General features: G+C 44.5%; 1 protein-coding gene across 2 annotated transcripts in view; it reads left to right on the forward strand.

Annotated features, from left to right (window-relative positions):
• The window catches only part of KIRREL3 (kirre like nephrin family adhesion molecule 3), a 737,348-nt gene that overhangs the window by 584,785 nt on the left and 139,753 nt on the right, over positions 1-12,810 (forward strand). For both annotated transcript variants that reach the window (XM_080983902.1, XM_080983903.1), the window contains exon 8: positions 3,911-4,016. In XM_080983902.1, coding sequence (XP_080840028.1) covers positions 3,911-4,016 — 106 coding nt within the window. The remainder of the gene's footprint in view (positions 1-3,910; positions 4,017-12,810) is intronic.

A 12,810-nucleotide genomic window follows, 5' to 3' on the forward strand; every position in this document is an offset into this window, starting at 1 on the left:
CAAGCAGAGGATCCCGCCACAGTCTGTACAGTGTTCGAGCGTCACCGGCGGCAAACCGCTACGTACAATGCATGCGTGGTGTCGCACGCATGCGCTGTACGTAGCGACACCACACATGCGCTGTACATAGCAGTTTGCCACCGGCGCTGCCCGAGCACCGTATAGATGGTGGTGGGATGCCTCCGGCGCTGCTACAGCCACAAGCGGAGGATCCCTCTGCCATCGCTGCAGCCGCAAGCAGATGATCCCACCACCGTCCATATGGCTCTCAGGCAGCGCCGGCGGCAAACCGCTATGTACAACGTATGTGTGGTGTCGCACACATGTACTGTGTGTAGCAACACAGCACATGTGCTGTACATAGTGGTTTGCCACCGGCGCCACTGGAGCACCATACGGACGGCAGTGGGATCCCTCCCTCCTTCCCTGGCTCTCCGTAAGCGGCTCCCGCTTTGCTGCTTTACAGCAAGCCGGAGAGGGAGGGAGGAGGACAGATGGACGGGAGCTGTGACTCCCGAGAGGACGAGCTGCGTAGCTTTGCCAGAGCCCCAGCAAAGCAGCATAGCTCCCCACTTCCCCCGATGGCTAGGGGTACTTGGGAGTCACGAGGGTGGGGGCGCAGAGGCATAGGAAGGGAGGAAGATATTTGGCGCCCACCCATGACTCCCAAGCCTCCCGTGAGCTGTAGATGTGGGGGGTGGGGTGACAAAAAAATTTTCACACCGGGTACCACCTGGGCTTGCTACGCCTCTGGTACAAGGGATATATGTTCACATGGAATCTGCCCATACACAATCACCTTGGTGAAGCCACCTTGAACTGCCTACTTTACACCCCAGCATCCTGCAATCACAGCACATACTGGCATTTTTCAGTAGGGTTCATTCCACCAGTGCAGATTATGACAGGGTTATCAGAGTGAATAAATATGCAGAATTGGGGAAAGGACCTCAGAACCTGGTGAACCATGGCACTGAACCTTCTTCATTCCCAGTAGGAGTCATACACCCCCCCCCCCAAAAAAAATTACTATCATAACCATTGATAGGCAGAGAATATTAAGTCCCTGGATTGGAGAACTCAATAAAGTGCCTATAGTCTGATGTTTTCCTGTCCCTACTGTAGGGGTGAAGAACCTGTGTCACTTCAAATTACAGTTGTTCCTGCACTAAGTTTTGTCCTCCTGATAGCTCAGTCAGTAGAGCATGAGACTCTTAATCTCAGGGTTGTGGGTCTGTGCCCTGCATTGCAGGGGGTTGGACTAGATGATTCTTGTGGTCATTTCCAACTCTACAATTCTATGATTCTGTGATTCTATTATCATCACTGGCCATTGCAGTCCAACAATATCTGGAGGGCCACACGTTTCCCACCCCTTATACTGTGGGTTTCATTGATCCTCAGTGGTCCAACCTTCCCCTCCAATACCCTTCTCAATCCTCTAGATCAGAGCTTTCCAAACTGTGTGTTGTGACACAATAGTGTGTTGGCTGCAGTGTCACACAAATGCTCCCTGCACTCCTCCCCGGGCTGGAAATGGGTTAGTTTAACTTCCAGTTTGCTAGTGAAACTGAATTACTCTGTTGTGAAATGATGGATGTCTAAAAAGTGTGTCACCAACATGAAACGTTTGGAGAGCTCTGCTTTAGATTCTGCCTGGCCACTTGCATGTTCCACAGCTTTTTCTTGCACTCATCCTGACTGCAGGCTTCCCATAGCTATCTAGTTGACCACTCTGAAAGCACGATGCTGGACTTGATGGGCCACTGGCAATGCTCTTCTTATATGCTTACGTTGAGGTTATTTTCCTTGCCTTGATGCAATGGCCTCAAGTTCAAGATTATTAATAGCCCACAGATTTGACATTCTAAAAACTAATATCTGAGTCCGTACAATAAAGAGGAAAGGAACTCCAGATATATGAGAAATATTGCCAGGGTCAAGTCTCAGGAGTGGCCGCCTCTGATCCCAGCTTAGTCCTGTCAGTGTTGTCATCTTCAGAGTGACACCAGTCTTCAATCCTTATGCTCCTATGTTGGAATGGAAAACATGTTGGGGTTTGTGGGGAGTGTGTGTGTGTGTGTGAGAGAGAGAGAGAGAGAGAGAGAGAGAGAGATTCTTCCTGACCTGCGCACCAGCAGGGCACATGGATTATATCTCAGTTGGTATGAGGTGCCAAGTGGAGCATAATGGATCATCCGCCTCCAGCAATTGTGTCAGCCAGAACACAATTGGGAAATTGAGCCAATCTGGCTCAGACAGCAGAGAGGGAACAGATCTGCGAGATGACAAGAGCCTCCTGTTTCAAATTTTCTGTGTGACAACTTAATTTGCCACACAGGAATTAACTCCCTTTTCAACAGCAGCCTGGTTCCCCCCCCCCCTGCAACAACTGGCCAGAATGGCTGAAGGGCGATATGTACACTGAAACAATTGTTAACTGATTCACAAATTAAGGAAGCCCCCTTAGAAGCTGTTGAAGGCATCTTACCTTTAAACAGTGCCCATCTGCTGACAATTCAGTTATTGCTTTCTGACACAAGGAATACTCCATAGCAAATGACTAAATGTGACTGTCCGCGCATGTAATATTATCAATGGCTGCTGATGGCTGTTAATACCACCAGGATCAGAGGCAGTGTGCCCTTGAGTACCAGTTGCTAGAGATCATGAATGGGAGAGTGCTGCTGCATTCATGTCCTGCTTGTGGGCTTCCCATGTGTATCTGGGTGACCTTAATGGAAAAGAGGACATTGGCTTAGTTGGGCCACTGGCCTGATCCACCAGGGCTCTTCTTATATTCTTATGGCTACTTCTTCAATTGCTACTTCATAAGCCAGATGCAAATCCTGGTCTCAGAGGAGGCAGATTCAGTGTCCCTGCCCCATCACCCTCAGTCTGCCCTCAGCCAGACCCCACCTGCCAGCCTTATAACTTACAACCAGTCCAGGAGGTTCTTTGTCCTCCTCTTTAGTCTCCATGTTTCCTTTGTAGAACTCAACAGGCAATGAAACAAGAATCAGTTGGCTCCACTAGTCATTTGGCTCTGGCTCCCCCTACTGTTAGTCTCCCTGCTTTCCACCCTACCAGCCACCACTGCCTGGTGTTGCAAGAGAGGTGGTAAAACTGTACCTGGACAATACCACCATGCCACAGACTACAGTCCTCATGATATTCACCAACATTTTAGTGTGAATCTCTCCTAATATGCCCATTTTTGTACACAGTTCTACACAGTTCTAAATTGCAAGACAATTTCCCCTAATATAATGCTTTCTTGTATGTTGTTTTCACTAATATATGCATTTTTATGGACACACCCCAATCTACTGTGCATTTGTTCACCCATTACTTGACTTGAGAACTGCACTGCAAAATTTGGAAGACTGCAAATTTCAAATCATAGGCTGGTATGTGTATGGTTTCAGAAAATGCAAAATAAGTAGGTTCACCTTTAAATGTGAACTGACTCGAATTTCTCCCCCAATCCTAGATACAGTATGTGAAAGATTAGCTCTTTACACAGTATCAAGAATGTGTTACAATCTTTGGTCCACTGCGTTAACTGTTTGGATCAACAGATCTTTTGTGTTCGCAGGCCTATAAAGAGGCAGGCACACATAGCAGCAAAGTGACCTTCACAAAGTCACTCAGAAAAGAAATTGCAGAACAAGAAATAATTGCTCCCAGACTTGCTCTGCTCTTAAAGCCATCATTCGCTCACAAAAAGGGATTTCACTTTGGGGACACAAGACTTCTGGCACTCTAAGGTCAAACAGGTATGCTGGTTAGTTAGTACACAATCATCCATCACAGCAGCCGGACAAAATGGGGAAGCAATACTGCAGAAAGATACAGTTCCTCACACAAAGGTGTGATAGCTAATAGATTGGCTGTTGTCTCTTTACAGATCCACCTCTCGTCAATCTGTCAGTTGAACCTCAGCCTGTCCTTGAAGACAACACCGTAAAGTTTCACTGCTCTGCTAAGGCCAACCCTGCTGTTATCCAGTACAGGTAAGATAATCTGGAATGTGTCACAGAACTGCTTGGGAGCTGGGGTTATTGTTTTGTTTTGCTTTGTTTTTCTTTTTACCATTTATCTTGTGCTCTTACCCTGTATTTTTAATCTTGTGAACAACCCTGAGATCTTCGGGTTAACAGTGATATCTAAATTTAATATATAAATAATAATTAATAAATTGTCACTGCTTTTGCTCACAGCTGAAATGATTAGTAACCAGAGCCAGCTCAATCATTGCATACTTGGAACATCTGGCCTAAATTTCAGATTTGACGTGCAAGTGCTGCAGTTCTTACATAAGGCATGGAGTGTGATGAGTTGGTGGGGAAATAGGATGCCATGGCTGGTTCCAAAAATGAATTTGGGTGCGTGTGTCAGGGAGTAACCTGTCTTACAGCTGCTTCGAATATTCCAGAAAAGCAGTAAGAATATTGTACCAGTCACTCCCTGAGATCAGAAGTTGGGGCTCTTGACTGTGTCTCACCAAAGGTAGAGGCACCACTGATGATAAGAGGCATGGCCTTTCAGTTGCTACACTGATATTGTGGAAGGCTTTACTCCTTGAAGCATGGATGGCATATTCTCTGGTTGTCTTTTTGCCAGCTGGCAAAAACATTTTTATTCCAGCAAGTTTTTGCCTGTTGATGTTATTTTTACCTGTTGCTTTTAAATAGATTTTAATGTTGTGTATTTTATCTGCTGTGCTCTTTATGTACTTTTATTGTTTTATTATTTGTGGGGGGGGGGAGAGAGATTTGCATTGCAAATCAGCCTGAATAGGAAGCCTGTGAGAGTTTGCCAACACCCAGACTGGATAGGGAGAATCATGCCAAAGCCCAGGAACCCTTTATAACCTAGAGCAGTATTTCTCAATTATGGGTCCCCCAGATGATGTTGGACTACAGCTCCCATCATGCCTGGCCACTGGTGCTGCCAACTAAGGATGATGGGAGTTGTAGTCCAACAACATCTGGGGACCCATGGTTGAGAAAGGCTGGCCTAGAGAATGCTGCAGCCTGTAGTGCAGAGTTAAGGAACTAGATCTAGCCAGTGGGCCAGAGCTTTATTTCCCACACCCCTCTATAGGTCATGTTTGACAGTAAGCTGATAATTAGGACATGGGGCCTTTGTACATGGAGCTATGCAAGCCTCTGCAATGGGCTAATCATGGGGGCTGTTGAGGACTTTACAAGCCCAAAAATCAGTTGATTGCTGGTGCCCACAAAGAGCTGTGCACAGAGCATTGCAGGCACCACCCACCAGCTGATTGGTGATGTCTGCAAACCTACTTTGACCCAGCTGCTTCTTTACCCGCTCCACACTTGTTGTCATATATGATACCAAGTGCAGGGAACTTGGGTGTGGCTTGGCCCAAATGGCCCAACCCTTCTATCAACCTTAGCAGTGGTTCCAGCAGCCACATGAGGCAGCAGTGCAGGAAGTGTGGTTGGATTCCTGGTTCTAGTCCTTGCAGTTCCTTTCATTGTTTCTCTGGAACATCTGAGAAGCAACACGGAGCTGCTCTGTTGGCTTGCACTGCCATTGTTAGCATTCATTGGCTTCGTTACTGTTTTTACCAAGGCAGTGCTGAGGGCTTTTGAACCAAATTACAGCCCTTTCATTCTTCTTCACTGCAGTGCAGATTCAGGGGTGTGGAAGCACTGCTGCCCTCAACCCAGAATGCAGCAGGCCTCCACAAACTTCTCAGTTTTATCCTCAGGCTGAGCAGATGAAGCCAGCAATAGGCCCACCAAAAGCTGTAGTGAAAACCCTTTGTGCTGATAATGTTGTTATATGGTAATGGGCTCCAATTGTCTCAGCATTGCAGCCGTCTGTGCATTTTGTTGAAGCTGCCACTGTTACATGTGCGGGAGCTCCTTCCCAATCCAGCATGTGGCGGCTGTTTAGAGAGCGCTGGCAGTGAGCTAGCGGAACCATCTGCTCGGGGATGCCACTAGCAGAACACACACGCCGAATGAGCATTCTGTTATGGAGAGGTTTGCTTTATTACATGTTTCTTGCATAATCTTTTACATTCCGAAATAGATAACTTCATTAGCTTCATTTGATTACAACTTTCAGCCTTGCTTCTAACAATTGCATGGCGGCTGGCACTCTTTCTCAGAGGCTGTTAGGTGCTATTGTCAGCCTGGGAGTCCCACGTTTACAGGTTTGCAAGAGCTTAGTATAAAGAGTTGGTTTGCATGCTACAAGGAGCATGTGCTATCTGTGCCACCCTCTGCCCGGGCCACCCCACCTCCTCTGATCCAGCTCCAATGCATACAGAGCAGCAAGTATACACAGCTTTCCCCTGGTGCTCACCTGGTACTCGGGCTCTACCCATACCTGTAAGGGCAGCCTTTGGCAAAAATCGCATGGTTGACTTTCTAATTCAGTCAGGGGACCAACCATGTGATTTTGACGTATGCTTATTGAACTGTATCTGTGTAGCTATCATTTGGACCATCCATCTTCATGTGTACAGGTGGGAGCCAGTGGAGGTGGCCTTCTGTGTAGGGAGGGATTTGTTTGTTCCTCTCTGAACATTGGGCCAAATCTGCAATGAAATAACCAGTTTGTCTGCATGCTTTGCAGTCTTGTGGAAAGGAGAAGATTTCCTTCCACCACACTCCAGCAGAAGTGTAGAGAGGAGACTGCCTTACTGTTTGCCAGGCCCTGTGCTGCTAAGGTGAGAAGGAACTGCTGTGGTTTCACACATTTCTCCATCCTAACTGGCAGCAGCCATAGCATCATGGGCTTTAGAAAGCAGACAAGCTGTCTCTAGCAGACAGCAGTTGCTATTCCTAGCCGCCAAACACTGTTGCTCCAACATTTGCCACCCGATCGCCCAGATCTATGATTCATAGTCTGCAAGCACGCTAACCCATTTGTAGCACAAAAACATAGTTTTTCTCAATCCAGAATTGTTCATGCCCATCCTCAACATGCTGCTTTCAATCTAGATTGATTCTAGAGTTTGCTGTCTGCAAGGGTGGGTGTGGTTATTCAACACATGTCTGAAAACCTTCCCCTTGATTAGGTCCTCCATGCCTTTTCCTCCTTCCCAGGCGAATGAAGAAGGAAGTGGTGATTGTGTTTTGGTTTGCACCCACCCACAATGTAGTAGGGTAAGTGTGGATGCACACATACCTCATTACTGGGACTGCCTACCTCTGTTTTCATATGGACACACTGTGGGGGTCATGAAGAATTAATCTGCAATGAGCTTTTATTTTTGGAATGAAAGCAGTTTCTCAAGAAGCAATAAAATATGCAATACAACTAGATTGTGTTTGGACTATGTAGGAAAGATAAGTACTCTGTCTCCATTGATTCTGGAATAAAATGTTGCATGCATGCAGCCTGAGAATCTGTATTTATAAAGTCAGAGGGGTGATCAGAACTTCAAAGAGTGTCATGTTTCCCTGAAAAATATTTGCAGATCTTTCTTTAGAAGCAGTCTTAGTGGCTCTGTTTTCTGGATAATGTACCTTTTCTTGGAAGGAGCCATCCTGGGCAGCAGTTGCCTAGCCTTCTCTTGGGTTTTCAGTTTTGGAGTTCCTCCGAATACAGAGCATATGCTTTGACTTCTGGTGCTCATTACCAGCCACAGTATTAAAAATAAACAGAAGAACAATTCAGAAGAACTTCCAGTGACAGATGAAATGGAGAGAATGGGCTATGGTGTTGGTAGAGATATGGCAGAAAAGGCAGAGGGTTCAGATTGCTGTGGTATAGCTGCAGCATAGGGGTGGCCTCAGAGTTTTTTGGTGGCCACAAAAGAATTGCAAAGCTACATATGTTTTATTTATTTGTTTGTAAAATCTGCATCCCATCCTTTCTCCCAAAGGAGTGCAGGACATCAAACATCAAAATGTTAAAACAATACAATTTAAAGTATATTTAAGGCATCTGGAGTCTAAGCAGGAGGTCAGCTAAGCAGGAGGACAACTAAGGCCAGGCTATTCCTGTCCAGAAATAGCAGTAGCAAAGATGGGCATAAGCACAGCTTGCTACAGAAGCCACCTGAGTCTCAATTGACAAGTGGAAATCTAGGAATACTCCCAAACTACAAACCTTTTACTTCAGAGGTAGTGCAACCTCTTCTCAAACAGGTCCAGCACCTTAATCACAGAGTAAGGCAACTACCTACCTAAAGCACCTCCATCGAATCAGGATTCAGTCACATTTTATTAGCCCACACCCAGCCCTTCACTGCTTCCAGACACTGATCTGACATCTTCACAGCCTTTCCTGATGCTGGTGGAATGGAGTGATAGAGCTGTGTGTCGTCATGCTCCAAAATCCCCAGTTGACAGCTCCCAACAGTTTCATATGGATGTTGAATATCATAGGAGACAGAATGGACCTTCTGGGACCCCACAACTCAAAACCCACTGGGCTCAGCAACAGTCTTCTAATTCCACTTGCTGGTGATGAGCCTGCAGATGTTCTACTCACAACTGTAATACAGTGCCTTCAACTGCCATCCCACTGAGTTTTTGCAGAAGGATGCCATAGTCTATGATATATCATAGCCACTGAGATATCAAGGAAAACCAACAGGGTTGCAGTCTCTTTGACAAAGGTCATCAATCATGGCAAGCAAGGCTATTTCTGTGCCAAAACCAGGCCTGAAGCCTGTTTTGCTGAAGCCAAAAGGGTCTAGATAATCTATGTTATTGGTGAGGGTAGAAATAATATTTCCTCCAGGTTCTTAAATGGGATTTTTGAAATACCAGAAGGCTGCATTGGCCACATGTCTTCATATGAGCTAAGAGAAAGCAGGGGAAGATATTTAAGAGTTCTGCATACTGTTGTAGCATAACAAGATAATTAAATCTTATCGGTATATGGATATAAAAGATAGACTGAGCCTATCTGGTGAATCTGCCATCTGCCTCAACTAAGCTGAACCAACTAATTTGCACAGTTCAGTGTTTAGATGCATTAAGGCTACGATGTAATTAATATACCATGCAACTTTTATTCAAAATATTTTTAACTGCCCTTCATTAAAAGACTCTAGGGCGGTGTACAAGATTGTGAATAAAAACTATTTCAATTGCCATACAGATACCACATAAAACTAACAAATAAGTATAAAATAAATAAGAAAATAAGAGGCAATTTAAACCCATAAAAACTGGAGAGCAGAGTACGACAACTCCACTAAATATATCATCAACTTCCAGAGGTGTCTGTTTGGCCTCTACTGGAAACAGAATGTCAGGCTAGATGGTTCCTAGTCTGACCCAGCAAGGCAGTTATTTGTATTTCTGTTCATTCCTACTAAATGAACATCTAATTTTTTTGAGCAGTCAAAAATGAGGTTCTGTAGTTTCCCTTTGGTTTTGTATTCCAAGTTGGAGGAGTTATGCGAAATCAGACAGTGCATGTGCACTAGTGGCAGAATCCAAGATGGCAGGAACTTGGGTTGACGCCATGCTCTGTGCACAGGGCGTTCTGAAGAAGCAGAAGTAAATGAAATCAGGCAACATCAACCAAGAGATAAGGCAAGGAGACGAAGCACATGGCCCTCCAAATGCTGTTGGATTACAACTCCTATCATCCCTGACCATTAGCTATGCTGGCTGGAGTTGCAACAGGTGGTTCACAGGCTCCCCATCCCAGGACTATGGATCTGCTCTTCCAATGGCAAGGATGCTGCTTGGCCAAGACAGCCCCACCCCAGTTGAGAAACCCCAACATTTAGCAAATTTGAGTTAGCGAAGCAGCAAGGCCTGCCCATGTCCTTGTTGCATCAGTTGACGACTTAGTTCCTCGCAAGGCCTTTCCCTCTTGACAGCACAGTAGTCATGCATTCCCCTCAGTGTCCTTCTGTTTGCCATGCAGCAGCATCCCAGAGAGAGTTTGTGCTTCTGTTTGTATCAGGGTTGAGGTTCTTAATTTGAGTTTATTCAAGTGTATCAGAGCATTAACTCCAAAGGTCGGGGCTTGTTAAAGAGTTGAATCTATGAGCTGCACAATTTAAATCTTGTTGGCACAGACAAAAATAAAAGGAAAAAGGAAAAAAAGCATGTTATAAAAAGTCATTCGACTGCTGAAGTTCTGCCAAAGGGGCTAACTTTCCCACAAACTTTTGCTAAGTGCTGCATAGATAATGCTGCTGATATTTAATACAGCTGCTCAGGCCCAAACACAAGACTGATCAACAGGCGAGCAGCAGCATGGAAGGTAGATGACAGAAAGTTGCAGAAAATGTCCCAGATTGATTAACCACTTACATGCCAAAATGGCTTCTAAGCGGTTTACAACTATAAAATGAATCCATGCTTAAAATATACAATGGCATTAAACCATCTTACATTAAAATATACAATTAGACAAAACAATTAAAAAGCATAACAATTCAAAACGTTTTTAAAAAAACAGTTAATAAGATCACAAGGGGAGCACATCTGGGAGCTTTGATCAGGAGCCGCTGTCAAACAATTGTATTTGGTAGTTCTGTACCAATCTTTACAGTACACAAGGAAGGAGTTACCATGCTTCTTGGCCTGGGGACCATGCATTGTGGAACAGAGGACTCAGATGAAGTTCAGACTGCTGCCATAGGTGGAGAATTGTCAGTTTCTTATTCAGAAGCCTCCTGGATAGAAGAGGGAGACCCACCGCCGTATTCAAACTCAAGAGGGTGGGTCCCTTGGTTCTTCAGCCTTGTGGAAGTCAAGCACTGAAAAATAAAATGAGGGTCCTGCAACTAGCCAGCAAGCTCTTCCAAGGAATCTAGGTTTGAGATCATATTCACATTGTACATTTAAAGCACTGTGATACCACTTTGAACAGTCATGGCTTCTTCCAAAGAATCGTGGGAGCTGTAGTTTGTTAAGGGTGCTAATTGTTGTCAGGAAACCTCTGTTCCCCTTCTAGAGCTGCAATTCGCAGAGTGGATTAACAATCAGCCCCTCTTCACAGGGAACATCCACTTGGGTTTTGTTTTTTTAAATAATAATTCAAAAACCAAATTATTGTGCCTAGTAACATGCATTAAAAATAATGTACAATTTTTAAAAAGTAAAAATCCCTAGGTTACCATTGGAAAACAATGGTACTCAATCACATGTGCAAGTAAAATAAAGGCAAGGGAGGCAGATTCACACACCCCTGTTTCCTCATAGGCCCTCTGTGCTCTTTGCATTCAGCATCTTCTGCATCAGCTCTTAACAAATTCTCAGCAGAAAATACTTTACATTATGGTAAAGTATTCTTATGCTCTCTGTTCCATCTCCTGCTGGGGCTGAATTGTACCCCAGCATGTTCTTCCCTGCACATTCTTTTGCCTACATTTCAAGTAGGTCAAGCGGTGGAAATCCAGCAGCTTCACAATGTGGTAGGATATAGTTCTGTTGACAGAGCCTTTAAATCTGCTGCCATCTAAGTGACATGAATAGGCAGCATTCGTAGCAACAGCCCACCCTGCATTCGAGTCAAGACCCTTCCACAAATTCTGCAAATGTCATTGCTGACGCAGTGGAATATCCAGCTGAGTCTGGACCTCCCTTGTACAAAGCCTCATTCAACCTCAGTGAAAAGTCAACTTTGCTAAGCATGGATCACCACCAGTCAAATGCTTTCCGCTAAGATTATGTCCCCTGCTCCCTGTCCCAGTCCCACAATTTTCCATGATAGTTTGCCTTTTGGAGTTCTGTAGGCAGGTCCAAAATAAATCCTGTGACATTTCCCCCTGCATTCATCTCCCATGCTTTTTCATAAAAAGAATCTGCAATAAAACTTGCAGTAAACGCATATTTAAATAGTCATTTCTAACAACATTTTATCTCAAAATAGGCATTTCAAAGCACCTTAGTCAACCCAGTCAGATGGGCAGGGTACAAATAATAAGTTGTTGTTGTTGTTGTTGTTATCTTGGGTTGTGGCCAATGCTATCCCTACTCCAAGCAGACCTTTATCATTAATAGGCATGACTTCCTTAGGTCCAGTCATTTCAATGGGTATACACTGAGTAAAATGTACTTAGATACAACCCATTCTCTCTCTGCACATTATTCCAAGTGGCATGGATTCCTATACTTCGATGCATAGGATTGCTCTGTTAGTTGATTAGCTGTGACTTTCTGACTTCCCTTGTTTAATGCACTAGCATCTTCCATAGCTGGCATACCAAATAGTGCAGATATTATTGTGATCTTCTAAATGACACAAGACAAACCACATCACAGAAGAGGATCAGAGTGGCATGCTTTTTGCATCAACAGCTTTCCAATCTCAAAGCAGAAGGCAAGGTGGGGGAAACTACCAGTTCCTTTAAGTCACTTACCCCATGTACTTAAGACCCTTCTTCTCCACCATATCCTGGTACTGTGGCCAGTAATACTTGGTATTAAGTTTATATCTGTAAACTGCACTTCATCATCACCAACTGAATGTTACATTCACTTACACAAAGCATTTTTATTTATTTTTTACATTGTATGGAATCTACAACACTCTGTACCTTTTGGGGACAGGTTATCATGACCTACCTCCTGTTAGAATTTTACAGCTTAATTAGGATGCTGGTACTTCTGCTGGTAGCAGCAATTCCTGCCGGCTGCAAATCTAGCCCTCCGTGCAATAAAGTCATAATTGCATTTTGAGTTACAAAGAAGTGTTGTTAATTTGAAGAGTCAATTACTGTCAAAGATACAAATAGCTCTGTTTTCATATTTATCACAAAAGAAGGAGGTGGGAAGGAGGAAAAGTCCGAAGCGTGTCACAAGCATGGCGAGAGTAGCCAAGTGAACGCGCACAATAAACATGACC

This window comes from Podarcis pityusensis (genome assembly GCF_964106645.2).
Source record: "Podarcis pityusensis genome assembly, chromosome: 15".
In the NCBI taxonomy this organism is placed as follows: Eukaryota; Metazoa; Chordata; class Lepidosauria; order Squamata; family Lacertidae; genus Podarcis; species Podarcis pityusensis.